This window comes from Argopecten irradians, chromosome 16, assembly GCF_041381155.1.
Source record: "Argopecten irradians isolate NY chromosome 16, Ai_NY, whole genome shotgun sequence".
Lineage (NCBI taxonomy): Eukaryota > Metazoa > Mollusca > Bivalvia > Pectinida > Pectinidae > Argopecten > Argopecten irradians.
In genome coordinates, this window is record NC_091149.1 from 27,943,368 (window position 1) to 27,963,414 (window position 20,047).

Consider the following 20,047-nt stretch of genomic DNA (forward strand, 5'->3'; position numbering starts at 1 on the left):
TGATAACACATTTAGTCTGGTTACATGAAATTTCAAATCTCGTCGTGCTGATAACGAGAATTAAAACATGGCTGCCTACATGGAGGTGCGAGACTTTTCCCGCGGGACACAATTTCAAAGTCCAAGGGGTACTAAAATGTATTGGAATCTATATGCTCACACACGTGTTATGGTTAGTAGAGCTTCGCTCTACGCGGCCTTTGGCCGCGCAGAGGAGTTGCGCTCTTATGAAGTGTTCATGGAAACATATATCGGCGTATTTTGTTGAAAATAACCTACAAGTAAATATGAGCACTATCCACAATTCGTAGTTATTGATAATTAAATTAAATCACCCGTGAATTAACTTGAATTAAATGACAAAAATAACAAGCACACACACAGTTATTTACTACGTGATTTTTCTATGCCGATAAAACAAACAAAAAATACAAAGTCATTTTGGTGATATTTTTAATTACTCCATTGCTCAAATCCATCATCCATATAAAAACTGAAAAAATAGGGGGGGGGGGGGGGGGTCTTAATTTTTGCAGACATCCCCCCCCCCTAAGTCTGAAAATGTGTCAAAAATAGTTGAGGGTCTTATTTGCGGTACAAAATACGGTAAAAGTTTTAATCATTCGCATGGATCTTCAAACGTTATGTGTAGTTGGCTGTTACATGGTCGAATGTTCAGAATATTGGGGTCAAGAGGCCCAAAGATAGAAGGTCCACCGTCGGACGGTAATGATTGTTTTTTGGAAATCTCCGGTTGAATGTACGATGGTCCAGAAAAATATTTAAAGGGACTCCTTCACCCCCGAGGGTATAGACGTTCAATGCTTAAACCCTACCCAGACAAAACGCACCATGTTTGATTATTTTTCTTATACGTCTTGTACATGTATTGACACATCATGTGTAGTGTGAGTCACAGTTGTTTATGACGTCATAACAATTGCATGTGATTTGATTGTTCTACACGCGCGACAATGGACATTTTCAATTGTTGTGACATCCAGTGATAAATCTTTGTTTTGACAATGATGGGACAATTTGTGGTAATTGAGTCAAAACTATATAAGTTTGAGTTTTGCAAAATAAAATAAAATAATTTTCCTACCTACCGACCCATTCTGAAAATTCCAGGTCGGAAAAGGGCAAACCAACATTATTTTAAGTCTGGCCTAAGTCATCATTTTTTGGGAGTCTTTTTTTTTTTTTTTTTTTTTATATTTATATTGCACCAATTGTTCTTCACCTTAGACTTTCCTTCTGCTGTGATGTGACTTCTGATTCAGTATTCCGGCTAAAGATTCACTCGCTTAATTGTAATTAATGTTGTAAACATGTTTTACTGTACATTTTTATGACTAAAAAAAGGAAATGTTCTGTGAGTATTAAGTTTATTTTATTTTCTCTGACAGAGTTACACTGGTGAGAATGGTGAGACACGAACAGACATTGTAATATTTGGAGGCCAAGAGAACGGTCAGGTGAGTCAGTTATCATTTCCATACAACTATATAAGATGCTGCTCTCTTTCTTTGGAACTGTACTGGATTAAGAATTTTCCATTAGCCAGAGAATCAAGTTACAGTGAAGTAATTTTTCCCCTGACAGTCGGAAGTGAATTTTCTGGAGTATTAAGTCACAACTTTTTTCCCTGAAAATTGGGAGTCCAACTGAAAATTGGGAGTCCAACTTATAGCCATTGATTAGCTTACAGTTAAAATTCAGAAATACCTTAGATCCTTCCTCTTAGTTGTGCTTTAATCATGTAGCAGCTTTATTGACCTTGTTTCTATGATCTTTAACAAGACTGTATATATGATGATGTATTTATAGCTGTCTCTGCTGGACGCCAAGGTTTGTGAGATGATGAGGAGTATCCAGGTACATAAAGGTATGGTTACGTGTATGGAGTGTGTGACAGAGATCGACCCGACGGGGTACCAGCTGTCGGAGACCAGTAAAACTCTTGTAACGGGTGGCAATGACAATTGTGTGAAACTGTGGAAGATACAAGTGTCTCCAGGTAGACGGAGTGACTACATCTCATTGGAACTTATACTCCAGGTAAATCTTCATTAACATCTGCCAAGGATCGCAAAATTAGTCCATAAGACACGTTTAATAAAATCTTATATGAAATGAACATTCATTTAAAGTCCCAATATACTTATCTGTCTTACATTTTCATGATTTAGAAGAATGTTGAAAAAAAAAATCCTATTGTAAATCATGCAGAGACAGGACTAAATCGAAGTCAAGATGAGCAATAATGATTCGGAAACTTTTGATAAATATCAAAATAAACATTGAGTATTGCTAGGTGGGTCCCATTTAGTCAAACAAGCCGAATGTCGTTGCGAGAACGTCATGTGACTACCGTAACTACGTCACGTCTATCCGAACTCTTCCGAGAACGGGTTATGAACTTTCCGACTTCCTTTCGGCAATAATCGTAACTTCTATGGGGACCAGTTTTAAAATGAAGGCATGTTTACAAGTATCGACTTTCAACAACTGCTGTACCAAAGTTATTAAGAAATCATGATAGATATTCTTTGATATAACTTAATTTCAACTTCATTTACAAATACTAACAACATCTGGGTCAACTCTAATTTGACTTTTTGTTGATAGTTACGTATAGTGTGGCTTTAGTAGAAATGAGTCCTACTATTTGTAATCAAAGGACACAGCACAAACATACTGTAGTCTCCCAAATCATGCATGCACTACTCATTACATACATTAAATGACCTGTAAATAGAATATAAAGCTCAGTCAACCAACACTAGCTGCCTGCTCTTCTCATTGGCGGATCGCTTGCTGTCACTCAAACTGCACGTGACTATGCATTTTGTATTGTATATGCTACGGTGTTTACTCCAACCTTGAATGGAAACACATGCATGTGCGAGCATGAGGCATGACTTTATACTACCTGGCGATCGTTCAATTGAGCTACATGGCAATCGCAGATCGAACTAGTCCAATTCCGCTATACAATCACTAATTGTTCTGCTTGCAGTACTATTAATTAGTGTATGAAATTGATAGGGAAAATGGGTGTTCAATATTAAAAAAAAAATTGTGTTTTTGAATTTTGTTTGAATCTCCATTCAGATTCCATGTGGTAACATTCCGGATCATGTCAGCATGTATGAAAACACACTGAGTGTAGCAGTGACTACAAGTCAACATAAAGGGTGAGTATAAGTGATCTACTTCATCCAGTCAGGATACAATTGGATTCAGAGATCATTGATCAGATGTCGATTTGTATATCTATAACAGGGGAGGAGAAAATGTAGTAGCCAGACCAGGATTCAAACCTGGGACCTCTAGTCGAATGCTCTACTGCTAAGCTACCTGGTCACCCAGTCCAAACCCACTACATATTTTTGTATTGATAATCATAATGATATCAAAATTAATAATAAACTAGCTGTATTTGATCTTTGAACAAGAGTTTAAAAAAAAGTTCAACTTACATTTATAAGGTATATTTCTTTGATCCTAACTTTGATATTTGGTGCTGTGACCAGGATAGAGTAAATATTTTTAAGTATCTCTTGTTGCTGCTACAGGAAGTTGTTGATGTACCGTATAGAAGGCAATGAGAACCCCCAGTACACTCAGCTGGAGCATGGCGAGGACGAGGACCATGAGAAAAAGGTCGGTTGTGTCATTGACAGAAAATTTCTTTAAAATCAAAACGGCGACAATGAGGCTAAAATCAATAAATTGTTATGGTGGCCAATTGGAAGTTGAGTTGGGGCTGATCCATTGCTCAAATTCCTTTGATCAGGCAATTTCATAAATAGGTGACCCATCATATCCTTATATGCAAAATTTCGCACTTTCTGGCATATTTTTCACATATTTACCCCACTATATTAGAAAATGGAAAACATTTCTTAGTTGTAATTAAGCCTCGGGGTTATTTATGAAGTTGCCTGCGGTTCAACCAGTATTAAACAGTCCTAGTATTAGCTTAGTATTGTAAGTTTGAAAACAATATGTTAATTAATATATATATATGTATATCTTTTCCTCACCTATATTTAAGCATTAATTTCAATATTTTTTGGGTTTATGAAGTGATAGACAAATAACAGAAGGACAATTTCTTCATAGACACTAAGAATGACTTCTTAAATCCAAAAGATATTGAGATAAATCCTTATGATTTAATTTGTATAATTCAATGAGGTACTAATTAGGCATTAATTTCCGGTTTTTTTTACTTAGTTTTACAATAAAACAAATTTGATTGTGGCTTTAAAATTCCCTGTGAAAATGTTCTGTATGTGTGACATCATAATACTTAACCATACAATCCTTTGCGTCTATGGGAAAATAACCTCAAAGATCCAGCCAATAAAAATGAGTGTAACATATGAACAGTGTTCACGAGTCTGTCTATGTAAAATTTTATCATGATGGCCCTATTGGCTAAGCAATTTTGACATAATTTTTTAAAATTCTGCATCCCTGGACAAATTCTGATTTTGATCTATATTAAGTGAAAAGCAAGACAAGGATAAAGAATAAATTTCATTACGAAACAACAATTTCCATTTTTTGTTGCTTTAGTATGTACATGTATGTGATAATATAACGGGTCTATGAAAAAAGGACTTGGGCCATAGAATTTTCTTCCTCTGTAGACCGATTGTCTATGGCAAATTCACAGTCAATTTCAGACACTGTATGAAATTAAATTATAGATATATAACATTGAGTCCTTTGTGTCCTGTTACTACAGATCACATCCCTTGACAAATGTCCACTACTCGGACTTTTCGCTTCCTGTTCAGAAGATGGCTACATCAAGGTATGGTTTACATGTAATTGTTTTGTTTACGTGTATGTGGATGCTATATAACTTACGTTGAAAATTATGTGGTAGGATTTGGTAGCAGTGGAATGTTGATCATAGCAAAATTTCTAAGTCTTCCAAGTTTGATATTGGTAAACATTGCCTTTGGAAGTGTTGTTGTGATTATGTCATTGTAATGTTCTAAGGTCCATTCATAGTCAACTTTTCCATTGAAGTGACATCTTGTCAAAAGCTTTGAGCTTGTTATGCAAACTGGGAAAATGGTCTGGTAAATTCCTATTCTAGGGGACCAAAACCCCAAATGTATGATTGAATTCATAGATAAAAATTAAATCCTAAATTGAATTTGAGTTATTGATGGTGATGCATCAGAGTCTGATATAGCCTAGTGTCTGCTTTAGATCTGGAACCGACACAACCAGCTGATCAGAGAAATGATATTTGGTGAACCGCTGTATGGTTTGTGCTTCGCCAACGTCCGAGGTGATCTCTTGTTTGGCTTCCAGAGCCATGTGTGGTAAGTTAGCATACTAATTACACTAATTATCACAATAATTAAAACCTACATATATAATGAGATTGCTATCTCCCTCCATTTGAATTAAGATAAATCGATACTACCATATTTGACCCAATAAGTGCTCAGGGCAAAAATTTGGAAAAAAATGATGGGGGCGCTCAAAAGGACCAAATTTGATCTAACAAAATAACTCATTAATTATTACACAAACCTACACAGTTTTCATAGTTTGAGTTTGTAATTAATTTGAGTTAAGGGAAATTGTGGCCTCAAAAATGGGGATGGGCACTTATAGGGGCAGGGACACTTATTGGGTCAAATAGGGTATCTTTGTTTTTTGTGTTGCTGTCTATAAATGTACCATATGTAGTGCTGTAGGGATAAGACTTATGCAATGCCTGATGTTTAATCTCTTTGACAATTGTGTCTTTTTCAATAAAATCATTTGAAATTGAAATTGAATAAGATCCCCTGGAGAATTTCTTAATTGTGTTTGCTTAAGGGAGATAGCATAAAAAATGAGCATAATATATAGTTTCCAAAGAGACATAATATGTGTATACTACAGCCTCCCAAAATTTATAGACTTTCACACACACACATCATTAAATTACCCTGGTTAAGGCTGTTAATAGGATGTACCGATACCGATAAAGCCCAACCAACCATCTAATTATTTCCTTTATGTTGAATTAATTGTCTATATATGTGTCTGTATATACAGCTGTAACAAAGAATTGAATAATCTTTTACTGTTAAACATTTGTTGTAAGAAAATATCATTGTTTTCGTGGTTGAAAATGAAATAAATGTCAAAAAAAACCCATCAAAATTTGATGTGTTATTGAGAGATATGTTCTAGAGGTAGATACAGCATATCGACTCTGTGTTGTCTACTGTCCCATTGTTGAGTTCAACAGGGTGTTTGTCCTATGGCCAAAGTTAAACATTTCTACCCATGAAAATTTCCAAATTGCAGAAATGGATGCGAGTTAAAGTTTGTTTTATCAAATGAATTAAGCTGATTTTACTTCTTGACATTTAACAAATTAATTATATTTAATGTTATTAAATCAATGTTAGAGTAGTAATGTATTTAGAATGTTCGTCTCATTCGTTGAGGTCGGAGTCACAAAGTCTGGAGTTTAAAACATAGAATTTGTAGAATTTAAATTATGACAGAATTTATATAGTCAGTCCTGTGGGTATTGTTATAATTGTTTGTTTGTATTTATAATCTAAAAAACTTTAATATCAGTATATAATGAATATGGACAGCTAGATCACACGCTGTCTAAATAGCCGATTATCAAGCTGATTTAATCATTCAACTTTGACAGCTCTGTGAAATAATTATGAGATTTTATTCAAAGTTTCTTTACATTTTACATTTAATCAGATTTTTTTTTTGGTTTTGGTAAATATTAATGTAAGTTATTATCTCAAATTAATCAAAAATACAATATATTTTATGTTGATATTTTGTGAATAAGTTTTACCGAAATATTTCTGTTAAGCTAACAATGCTTTACTGGATCAGTGATTGTAATCTGGGATAGAGATATACGGGAGTCGATTTAATCACAAACAGATTGACTTGACCACAATAGGCCGGAGGTCGGAGGTCAGCCCATACCAGGTGCTAGCGTGTGTTTGTACTCGGTAATACACATGAGGTCCCACAATTAACTTTAATTTGATATTTCTGTGGAATGCTCTGTACATCATTGTTATTTTTTTATTTTAATTGTGAACAGAATAATATTGGTTTGATATTTCGTCTGGAATCATTTTACCATCAAACAACATAAAAGAAGATTTGATTGACAGGTAGACACAAGTACCTTGACCTATCAAAGAAGATTTGGGATATTGATGAGACATATTCTTTTGGGGCACCTGTTCTGGGGTTATGTTAACTAAAACAATAGGTAATTGTGTGTGATGATGTTTTTGGTGGTTTGAAAACTTGTTTCCATTCCTCTGGATATCAGATTCGTTTTGAAGGATTTGTGTCTTATTAGGATTAATCTGATGAAGAAAACAATGGATTTGTCTATTGTTTTTATGACAGGTGTGTCAACAGTATTGTTGACAAGTTCTGTTTGTCGTCGATTGTTGTTTAAGTTTTAATATATTGATTCAGAATTTCGACATCCGGATTGTTGAAGCACTGCTGGTGTTAAAAAGGAAATTCCAATAATATTGAAAAGCTGTCGTTTTGAAGAATATGATGTGACTTCATTAGAGATTCTTTTGTTGTAATTATGTGAAATTGTGTCAACGAAACATCTATTTGTGAAATTTCATTTTACAAAATACTGTGTGTGTAGAGAAAATACTTGGATTATAAATTTTATTTGGGACAAGAACACAAAGTTCAATATTTCAGAAACAGGTAAGACTTTTAAACTTTTAAGTTTCCACTATGTTTCCAAAACAAAAAAATCAAAAGGTTTCAATTTTGAATTTCAATCCAAATATGGAACAATTATATCATCAACACATCTTCTTTGAAAGCTTTAGCTACCTGGTAAGATGAAGTTACAACTCCTAACAAATGTTGTAAGGCCATAGTTGGTAGGTTTTTTGCTGTTGTGAGGCAAAAACAAACACAAGTTATTATTTTTTAGATTTCGTAAAAAGTCGTCTGAAAATAAAAATTCCGGAAATATGCCCGTTCCTGGTTTCCATTTTAGTCAACTGTGGCTAGCATCACCTCAACGCTTGACTCAGCGAATACACTAATCTCGCTATCGCTCAAGCGCTGCAAGGACCACGAGAAGACATCTAGCATTAAGCAATCAAGATGTGATGCAGGATGTTTTCGATCTTTTTTTTCTCTGAAATATGAGGGGATCAGGATGGCTGAAAAGTTGTCAAATTAGGTCGTTTATGTCTTTCAGTCATTTAGAATAATGAAACGATAACATATCCATATGCATTCCAAGTATGCAAAACTGTGATCAAATGCTTTCTTTCCTCGAAAAATGACTCGCCTCTTGAGGTAAACTTATGAATAAATTGTTAGAGGGGTTTGGTATGTTTGGTGCGTTCTTTGAGTTCAAACTGCAAGATTATAAGAAATGAAAAGTTTCAAAAGTTAATGCCTTTGGCATCATGATGTCGACATGTAAAACTGTAATACTAGAATATCCTAATCCAAATAAGCGTTTTATGTTAAAAATGCTTTATTTCATTATCTTTTTATATGCAAACAATTTTTATCCCCCGCGAAACGCGTTTGCGGGGGATATTGATTTGGGCTCTGTCCGTCCGTCCGTCCGTCTGTGCGTGCGTCTGTCCGTCCGTCCGAGTATCGTTTCCAGGCTATAACTCCTAAACCGTTCAAACTTGGCTACACGAAACTTTCTGTACATGTTAGGCTAGTGCTCTAGTTGTGCCTTTTGCTAATGGGAACCTTTCATTTTCGATACTTTTTCTGTTACCATGGAAACTTATTCAAAAATACCATATTATTAAAGTTTCCTTTCTATTCCGGGCTATAACTCGAAAACCGTTCAACTTGGCTACACGAAACTTTCTGTACATGTTAGGCTAGTGCTCTAGTTGTGCCTTTTTCTAATGGGAACCTTCCATTTTCAATACTTTTTTTGTTACCATGGAAACTTATTAAAAAATACCATATTATTAAAGTTTCCTTTCTATTCCGGGCTATAACTCGAAAACCGTTCAACTTGGCTACACGAAACTTTCTGTACATGTTAGGCTAGTGCTCTAGTTGTGCCTTTTGCTAATGGGAACCTTTCATTTTCGATACTTTTTCTGTTACCATGGAAACTTATTCAAAAATACCATATTATTAAAGTTTCCTTTCTATTCCGGGCTATAACTCGAAAACCGTTCAACTTGGCTACACGAAACTTTCTGTACATGTTAGGCTAGTGCTCTAGTTGTGCCTTTTTCTAATGGGAACCTTCCATTTTCAATACTTTTTCTGTTACCATGGAAATTTATTAAAAAATACCATATTATTAAAGTTTCCTTTCTATTCCGGGCTATAATCGAAACCATTCAACTTTCTGTACATGTTAGGCTAGTGCTCTAGTTGTGCCTTTTGCTAATGGGAACCTTTCATTTTCGATACTTTTTCTGTTACTTTTAAATGTCATGTTACTGGAGAGCGGATATATTGTTGTATGAATTTATTCAAGGACAATACTAAGCTCTGTTCAAATAGTTAAACCTACATGGATGACAATATCAAAATTTAAACTCTTAGTTACAATGAGCTTCATTTATTTTATGTTTGAGCTTTCATACACAACTGGGCGCGGGGGATAATGCCAAGCTTTGCGGCTCCTTGTTCTCATTACCTTCAAATTTGAGTATGATTATATAGTGATTGAGGCAGTGAATTTTCATTTATTTATGAAAAATTATCATTTTTAAGAAGTTTCTGTTCTCAGTTTATGAATGATATTGCCATAATATTGTTTCTGTTTGTTGCCTCGAGATGTAAGGTGTCCTTTTTCTAAACAATGTTTTGATTTGATAATCTTTGAAAAAGGCTGTTCTTTTCTTTGAGATTTGGTTTCTCCCACAACTGAGTTTTTAGAACAATTATATTTGTACTTTGTCTTTTTCATGAAAGATTTTTAAGATTCAGTTTATTGACAACATTTCAAATAAGCCTTTTAATTTAATTTCCAATCCTTTCACAGTAATGTATCTGAGTACCTATTATAGTGCGTAGTTATAATGTAGCTATGGTAAATTGCCTGGTTTCATCGGTCAATCGTTGTAAATAGATTTATATTCAATGGATTCTCTACAGTTCTGTGTTAATTTAATTGGCCATCAACAGGTGAAAATGTCAACCTATTTAATTCCTCCAGATAATTGAACCATTTGTGAAGTCATGGGAGATAGGTTAGATTGGTTTAACGTCCTATCTTAAGAGCCAGGGTCATTTAAGGACACATGTCTCACATTTGTTGGTGGAAACACCCGTAGAAAAAAACATTGCCAGAAGTCATTACCTGCCAACTACCCCACATGGGATTCAAACTTGTGACTCGGAGGTGGAGGGTTTGTGGTAAAACGTTTGCGGTTAAATTTACCAGCATTTTCCCCCCAGCTATATTCATATTTTCAATGAAATCCACTATTTCTAAACACTAGCCAACTATTCAGAAATTCATTGTTACAAATATTAGTCCGTAGAATTATAGGAATCAATGAACTGTGAAATTTAACCTCAACAAATATGCCCTGTAGGAAACTGCAAAATATTGACCCACAAATTTAAAGAGCTATTCAGTATGTTGGGTCATCTTAACCACTCGGCCACCGAGAAGTTAGAGAAGAAGATTGATGCCAATCCTATGATGTTTCAATTTTCACATAACATTGTCCATAATTATACACAGCACACACTGTCAAAGACAGAACTTTGGTAGCAGATCTTTGTAAACAACTATTCAGTATATCAAGGTACCATGAAGAACGTTAACAAAATACATTGTATATGAAACTAAATTCCATTATAGAACTTATGAATTTATTTATTACATTTATAAGTTTTCATCCAGTCTTGTAACTTATTCATGTATAAAACCTTAAAATAATAATGGCTATATATAAACATACACAGTCTGGAAAACAATTGAAATGCTATCAACTTGTATCCTATATTAATGTTCTTTGACCTCCTAAGATTGTAGACTGAATGACTACGGTATTGCATTCACCATTCCAAGGCATATGCAATTCTTGCTGTCCAAGTCAGGCTTCAATACTGTAGACTGACTTATTTTTGTGGCGACTAATTATTTCGCATTTTCATGCCATACAACTTTTTCAAGGCAATTTAATTTTGTGATTTATTGTCATTTGGTTCTATTTTATTAGAACTATTTGGCATTGATTAATTTTTTGCAGTTATTCTTTTCATTTTCAAAATACATGAAATAAGCTGGTGTAAACAATATTCCATATGGGATTATATGAAGTTAAAAAGGTTTTTATTTATGCAAAGCAAAGTAATGGCTCATGAAAATAAAAACTTTTGACAAATACGAGTTTCATTAATCTGAATTAAAATGGGGACAAATAATGTGTATTATATTGTCTTTATTTTTTTTTTCAGTTCTGTTCCACTGACAAGCTATTTTCCACAGAACTACTTGGAGAGAATTGCATTGCTTGACTTTCTGGTAGGTATTTTTGTAAAAGGGGGAATCAATTGTTGTCTTGTTCCTTCTCCATCATAATAATTATATGTACGGTAATCCTCCGGTTAGTTCGAACAAAATTAAATAAATATTGATTGATCAGTTCGAACTATCCGAAATTGTTGTCTGAAAAGATAATTCAGTGTTCGAACTAACCGAAAGTTCGAAAAAATACCTAAAATTTACCAGAGTTCGAACTACCCGCATTATGAGGACATTTTTGAAAAAAAAAAAAAAAAAAAAAAAAAAATGTTTTGGCTATTTGTCCATGAGTATCTGTCCAAATAATGTTCTGTACTTTTTACAGTGTTTACCATAGCCTTATTAAAACAGTGAGTGAAAATTATATCATTGGCTTTCAAGACATCCATCCAATGGGTACTCATCGAATTGTCCATGAATTTGTTAAGATCTTGAAACTCATTGCAAAGACAATTAATGACCATGACAATTAATTCCAAAGGATGTTTTTCATTGATAATCAAAAGATAATTGATAGTTTAATATGTAAAAATTAATCTAATACATTTCAGCATGATGTTTGCGGTATTTATTTGACATTAAACTTTACAATTTGCAGGATGATCTGAGAGAAAATGCTATAGTGTACAATAATATAGTCAAACCATGGTAAGTATTATATATATAAATCCAAATCTAAAATACTTTTAAATCTTATAGTGGGGGTAGGGGATGAGGGAAGGCATATTATGGTTTTGGATTCAGGATGCCCTGCCTGTCTGTAGACACAGTGATTGATCAACTGTTCCTCTTGAACTTCTGTAGGGATTTCAAAAAAACAAAACTCTGTGTAAAAATTGCTTCAAATTTCTCTGAAAATTATGACCTTCAACTAATGCTCACACACTGAAGGCATACCAGTCAACACTTACCGCAAGATTGAATAACTATAAATTTGAGATATTGAATATTTCCCAATAACCTGATTTACTTCTCTCCCTTGTTTGCTTACATATTATTGTAGTGTTATCCCCTAACTCTTTCTAGGTTTCACTTATTTCAATGTATATGACACTTGCAAGTAAAGGGAAGTAACTCTAAACCCACACACTACACTTTATGTGCGACATGGCGGCCAATTCAGCGACTGTACTTCAAAATAATTCATAATGCAAATTTATCGCAATACTATTGCAATGTGTAGTCTGCGATAGTTAAACTATCGAAATAGTGTTTCCTGATAGCAATAGTTAAAATCATAGGTGATAGTTGCCCCTAGTGCTAAACTCCTTTACCCTTTTTCTAGGTTTTACTTATCACTCTTGCATGTGTACATTTCAATGTAGCGCTATCCTCCTTAACCCTTTTCTAGGTTTTACTTATCACTCTTGCTTGCGTACATTTCAATGTAGCGCTATCCTCCTTAACCCTTTTCTAGGTTTGACCCCCAACAGTTGCCAAGGTACAGCACGACCTTGTCACAGCGAATCCAGGAACAAACTAAGAGGGATAAATCTGCTAAACAGTTGGTATTGAAGGACCTTGAGGCTCTGCCTGAAGATCCTACCTCCAAACAGGAGAGTTCTTCAGACGAGAATAAGGTCGATGGTCAAATAGAGGAAAATGAAAACAGTAAGTTTCCTTTCCAGATCAATCTTCACTCATCACTTATTATAGAGCTCTCCTGTACAGACCGAACTTGACCAAGGCAGCTCGTTGATTTAAATCAACTTAGTAAAGTTATCTTAATGGAAATGATTCATGTAATAATGCATTTATGCAATTCATATGAGTATGTGTAATTATATAACGGAAAATAATATTATATGCAAATTTAACTTTCTCTCATCGCTATAAATAAATTTTGAATATATTTGGATTGCAAATACGCAAAAGAAAATCACCCGCAAAAGAAAATTGGTTTCAGTATAGGAATCCAAGTCTATAATCTATACATGATAATTGATGTATTAGCATTCTTGTTAAGATTAGAATTAATTATAAATACAGTATAGGGGCCGAGGTCACGAGTGCAGCTTGATTAAATGACATGTCCAATATAAATGACAGTGGGTGAAAGGCAGTTCAACTTGATTTGTATAATTATTGCAGAAGAAAATACTATTGATGGAGATATAGCAGAAGAAAATATAGACAAAGATGAAGAAATAAATGAAGATGATAAAACTGGAGATGATACAAGTGAAGGTGAGTTGGGGGATTTTTGTGTCTCTGAATGAAATGTATAAAGAAGGAATGCCTACAAAAATGAAGGTAAGTTCTATATAGACTTTTTTCAGTCTATAAATGAAATGTTATTTTAAAAAGGAATACCAACAAAAAATTAAGTGAGTTCTATATAGACCTTTTTTGTCTATAAAGTCAAATGCTGTATAATGAAGGAATACATAGATGAATTATATGGGGACATGCATTTCTGATACATATAAAATGAAGTTCTAATGAAGAATAGGTAATTTTCTGATGCAAATTCTTATCTCTTTGTTGCTCGGGATCTGTCCCCCACCCCTACTTCCCTGCAAACTAAACAATTTAAAGGAAGCATACAGTCTTAAGTACCGCTGCTTTAGGATAACGAGTACTGTGACGCTGTGTTTCTGTGACACTGTGTTTCTGTGACACTCATGTCACCAGTACTGTAACACTTATCAACCAAAGGTGATCACATCCTGGTATAGGTCATCGTTATCTCTACAGTGGAGAAACATCCCATAATATCATTCCATCTTCTCTGTAATCTCTACTGGGGACCAGGCCAGGAAAATCATTTGTTTTCAATTTTAAGTCTTTAAAACTTTTGAAAAAAATTTAACAGTGGAAGTTTGAGAGAAATAATTTCAGGACACCAGGAAGAAGAAGTAAGTTTTTGATTATTAATTCAATTTTGGCTCTTTTTAGAAATTCTATGAAATATTTAGAAATAACAGCTATAAGTTAGTGGCTTACTTTAAAAAAAAATATTTGCAATTTTATTTTCCTTCTATTTATGTCAGACTCAACTAATAACCAAAACTGCATTGGCTTGATAATTCAATGCATTTGTAGATTGTGTTTGATGGAATTTGTAGATTGTGTTTGATGGAAAAACTGACATTGATACACATCCAGTTGTGTGTTATTATTCCATTGGAATCACAATGACAAATTGTGTGTGGATCTTGTTACAATCAAAGTTTCCTCTAGAATATCACATAGTTCTTGTAAATCACTAAAACCTTCACAGACGTTTGAAGAAATTGGGTGTTATGGAGTCTGGATGATTTTATGTTAGTGACCCATGGAATTGTAGGAAGCTCATTTACATTAACTTCTGTAGTGTCGTCACATTTTATCAGCAGTTTATGGTGTTGTCACATGCAGTAGGGTAATCATACCTAAATAATCAAATCAAGGTAAGCTTATTGTCAGGTGAGAGACAAAAAGGTTTCATGCCGCTACAATGAAACTTGAGAGGAGGGTAAAGCATGCCATATTCGTGAGATACATATCAAAATTTCCGAATGAAATGGCGAAAGAGTTCTAACTTGAATTCAGATGTTTCATGAATAATAGTAAAAAGTATTATATGAATGCATAATTATAAAAAAAAAAAAAACCCAACTTAATCAAGATGAATTTATGTATTTGCAAATATGTTGAAATACTGTTGATGCGAAATATTGTATACACGAAAAGAGAGTGTTTTGCCAAATATTTCTGTTTTGTCATATCAACCATATCCATGGTCAGTGTTGAGTCTTGTCTAATGTTCCATCACTTTCCTATTAAATATTGCAGGTGGTCTCTATACACAGGTGGTTTCTATTGACTAGGCAGGGTAAACAATATATATTCTGTATGGACAGGTGGTCTCTATACACAGGTGGTTTCTATTGACTAGGCAGGGTAAACAATATATATTCTGTATGGACAGGTGGTCTCTATACACAGGTGGTTTCTATTGACTAGGCAGTGTAAACAATATATATTCTGTATGGACAGGTGGTCTCTATACACAGGTGGTTTCTATTGACTAGGCAGGGTAAACAATATATATTCTGTATGGACAGGTGGTCTCTATACACAGGTGGTTTTCTATTGACTAGGCAGGGTAAACAATATATATTCTGTATGGACAGGTGGTCTCTATACACAGGTGGTTTCTATTGACTAGGCAGTGTAAACAATATATATTCTGTATGGACAGGTGGTCTCTATACACAGGTGGTTTCTATTGACTAGGCAGGGTAAACAATATATATTCTGTATGGACAGGTGGTCTCTATACACAGGTGGTTTCTATTGACTAGGCAGGGTAAACAATATATATTCTGTATGGACAGGTGGTCTCTATACACAGGTGGTTTCTATTGACTAGGCAGTGTAAACAATATATATTCTGTATGGACAGGTGGTCTCTATACACAGGTGGTTTCTATTGACTAGGCAGGGTAAACAATATATATTCTGTATGGACAGGTGGTCTCTATACACAGGTGGTTTCTATTGACTAGGCAGGTGTAAACAATATATATTCTGTATGGACAGGTGGTCTCTATACACAGGTGGTTGACTAGGCAGGTAAACAATATATTGTATGGACAGGTGTTCTATACACAGTGGTTTCTATTGACTAGCAAGGTAAACAATATATATTCTGTATGGACAGGTGGTCTCTATACACAGGTGGTTTCTATTGACTAGGCAGGTGTAAACAATATATATTCTGTATGGACAGGTGGTCTCTATACACAGGTGGTTTCTATTGACTAGGCAGTGTAAACAATATATATTCTGTATGGACAGGTGGTCTCTATACACAGGTGGTTTCTATTGACTAGGCAGGGTAAACAATATATATTCTGTATGGACAGGTGGTCTCTATACACAGGTGGTTTCTATTGACTAGGCAGGGTAAACAATATATATTCTGTATGGACAGGTGGTCTCTATACACAGGTGGTTTCTATTGACTAGGCAGTGTAAACAATATATATTCTGTATGGACAGGTGGTCTCTATACACAAGTGGTTTCTATTGACTAGGCAGGGTAAACAATATATATTCTGTATGGACAGGTGGTCTCTATACATACCGTGTGGTTTCTATTGACTAGGCAGGGTAAACAATATATATTCTGTATGGACAGGTGGTCTCTATACACAGGTGGTTTCTATTGACTAGGCAGTGTAAACAATATATATTCTGTATGGACAGGTGGTCTCTATACACAGGTGGTTTCTATTGACTAGGCAGTGTAAACAATATATATTCTGTATGGACAGGTGGTCTCTATACACAGGTGGTTTCTATTGACTAGGCAGGGTAAACAATATATATTCTGTATGGACAGGTGGTCTCTATACACAGGTGGTTTCTATTGACTAGGCAGGGTAAACAATATATATTCTGTATGGACAGGTGGTCTCTATACACAGGTGGTTTCTATTGACTAGGCAGTGTAAACAATATATATTCTGTATGGACAGGTGGTCTCTATACACAGGTGGTTTCTATTGACTAGGCAGGGTAAACAATATATATTCTGTATGGACAGGTGGTCTCTATACACAGGTGGTTTCTATTGACTAGGCAGTGTAAACAATATATATTCTGTATGGACAGGTGGTCTCTATACACAGGTGGTTTCTATTGACTAGGCAGGGTAAACAATATATATTCTGTATGGACAGGTGGTCTCTATACACAGGTGGTTTCTATTGACTAGGCAGTGTAAACAATATATATTCTGTATGGACAGGTGGTCTCTATACACAGGTGGTTTCTATTGACTAGGCAGGGTAAACAATATATATTCTGTATGGACAGGTGGTCTCTATACACAGGTGGTTTCTATTGACTAGGCAGTGTAAACAATATATATATTCTGTATGGACAGGTGGTCTCTATACACAGGTGGTTTTTATTGACTAGGCAGGGTAAACAATATATATTCTGTATGGACAGGTGGTCTCTATACACAGGTGGTTTCTATTGACTAGGCAGGGTAAACAATATATATTCTGTATGGACAGGTGGTCTCTATACACATGTTGTAACTATATTTTAGGAAGGATACATATTAATTAAGAAGGGCATGGATACTGTCATGTTTAGCAAGAGGGTCTCTTTACATAGGTTGCTGTCTCTATTTAGTAGGCAGAGAACGCACTTGTTCTGTATAGATAGGTGGTCTCTATACATAGGTTGCTGTCTGTTGAATAGGCAGAGAACGCACTTGTTCTGTATAGACAGTCGGACTCTAGATATACAGGTTGTCACTATATTGTAGGTAGGGTACAGATATTTCATGTTTAGAGAGATGGTCTCTATGTTCAGGTTGTTGTTTATTGTTAGGCAGGGGACACATATTTGTTCTGTATAGACTGATGGTCTTTATGTACAGATGGTCTTTATACACTGGCTACTATGCTGTAGACAGGGTACAGATACATATTTATTCTGTATAAACAGGTGGTCTCTATAAGCAGGTGGTCTCTATACACAGGTTGTCACTATTCACAGGTTGTTGCTATTGTCAGGTAATAACCATACACAAATATTTATGTTTCATGTATTTGCACGCAAATCGAGTTTATCAAAACTTTCTCATAGCATTTTTAGAGGTTTATCGTGATAATTGAACGTATTGTTCCCAATATCAGATAAAAAATGAATAAAATACTTAAAATTACCCAGCGTTTGTGTGTACTGAGTGTGAAATTACAGTCGAGTCAGGCTGACTTGTCCTGGTACATAACATTACTGTGTTAACGGCCTTATCAGGATTACATGAACGGCTGCGCCTCTGTTCCATCTCCCCGGAACACAATGAAGACTTCTATGATTCAGAAATGTGTATTGGCCTCTATTTCTATGTCAACCTGATCAACATTACAAACAGAAATTTTATTGTTCCTTCCCTTAACCTTACCCTACCTTTGACATGTGATAGGCTGGTCCATTTTCACTACAAAGACATTCTATTGTCATATAATGGGGGTGGTCAGGGATAGGTTAAATAGGAACTAGTAAATTTTCTTCAATCTTGTTAGTTTTAAAATAAAAATTTGGTGTTTTATTTCATGACAAATTAAGATTAAGATTTTGAGCGGCTGTGGGTGTGCTATATAGCTATATATGTTGTTAGTCATATTTAAAGTTTTTGATTTGAATTTGATCATTATATCACTAACAACATCCTAGGTGCCTTTCAGTAACATTGATGGCAAGTGAATCAGTTTAATGTAATTATCTAATGTGAGCTTATTTTAATTGATTTATCTAACACTTTAAATCTTCATCCTTTGATGATAAGCTATAGCGTGTTATCTTACAAACTTTTGGAGATAATGTTTACTGCCAAACATTTGCAGGAAGAAAAAGTTGTATTATAATTAGAAGTTGTGATAATAACACTGTGGAGATTCTGAGTGAACTGGATTTATTTTTAATTGGAGATTTATAAATTGATCATCAAGATGTTGATCAGTGGGAGAATCAATGCTATGCATAATACATGCGAGTATCACGGTAAGTTTATACATATTCAGGAATGTTGTGTTTCTTCCTCTTCTCAGAGGTTTCCTCTAATTTTATAATATTTATGAGCAACAATTCATGTGAGATGTGAACTGAAGCATCATGAAATTATCTTTTTTTAACCACCAGTCTAACGATTTCCTCCCTTTGCTGATCAGATTAATCACATTCCTGCAAAACAATTTAGTTTTACTCTCCGACATTTAGATATGAAAGTGTCATACTTGACATATTTCTAAATTTTGGATGTACCATAAGGCCAGTTATTTATTGGGTTAATTTTTTTGTGATTTTAAGGAGAAAAAAAAACATTAAATTGTAGTGGTTTTCAATTTCCGCATTTTGGCTTTCGAGGTATATATGATTATACCAGGTCAATCTGATTAAAACACAGATCCTTATAACCACTCCGTTCAATAGAGGATCTGACAATATCCCATAAGGGGTCACGTCCAGATGACCTTTATACCACGTGTACTTCAGAGCAAATGCAGTTTCTACACCTAACAACATCAATTGAAAACGTCTTTTCGCCCCAGTATACATATACAATTAGCTTTGTTGTGCACTTAGGGCGAGATGACTACATACAAGGATAGCTTTTTCAAACTATTTCGTCCCTAGTCAAGATTCTGGCAGTGCCAATTTGATTGGCCATTTCAAAAGGTCATCTTGACGTGACCCCTAATGCGATGTTCTCAGATCCTCTTATCCAACGTAGTGATAATAAGGATCTGTATTTTAATCAGATTGATACCAGGTGCAATTTTTTTCGCACAAATTTTTGCGATCGTAGCAATATTCTACGAAATTTTGATGTCAGAAATGCTCTTGATATCGTTTTATTTACTGAAAATATGATTTGTATCAAAATTTTGTCATAGATGTGTGGAAGTCTGGAATCCCTTACGACATCCTGTCAAGAATATAGCAGTATATCTAAAACTCCTAATTGCTTTTCTAGAAAAAGTTGTTTTCTTTATTAATTAC

The 20,047-nt window shown here is 34.6% G+C and overlaps 1 protein-coding gene across 2 annotated transcripts in view; it reads left to right on the plus strand.

Moving 5' to 3' along the window:
• Positions 1-1,189: 1,189 nt before the first annotated feature.
• The window catches only part of LOC138311047 (uncharacterized), a 68,161-nt gene continuing 49,303 nt past the window's right edge, over positions 1,190-20,047 (plus strand). The window contains exons 1-10 of one of the 2 annotated variants that reach the window (XM_069252477.1): positions 1,190-1,478; positions 1,831-2,061; positions 3,118-3,200; positions 3,582-3,669; positions 4,763-4,831; positions 5,239-5,354; positions 11,470-11,536; positions 12,135-12,184; positions 12,954-13,147; positions 13,628-13,723. In XM_069252477.1, coding sequence (XP_069108578.1) covers positions 1,861-2,061; positions 3,118-3,200; positions 3,582-3,669; positions 4,763-4,831; positions 5,239-5,354; positions 11,470-11,536; positions 12,135-12,184; positions 12,954-13,147; positions 13,628-13,723 — 964 coding nt within the window. In that variant the 5' untranslated portion in view covers positions 1,190-1,478; positions 1,831-1,860. Of the gene's footprint in view, positions 1,479-1,830; positions 2,062-3,117; positions 3,201-3,581; positions 3,670-4,762; positions 4,832-5,238; positions 5,355-11,469; positions 11,537-12,134; positions 12,185-12,953; positions 13,148-13,627; positions 13,724-18,664; positions 19,049-20,047 lie in introns of those variants that run through there. The other variant, XM_069252478.1, reaches the window with a different exon arrangement.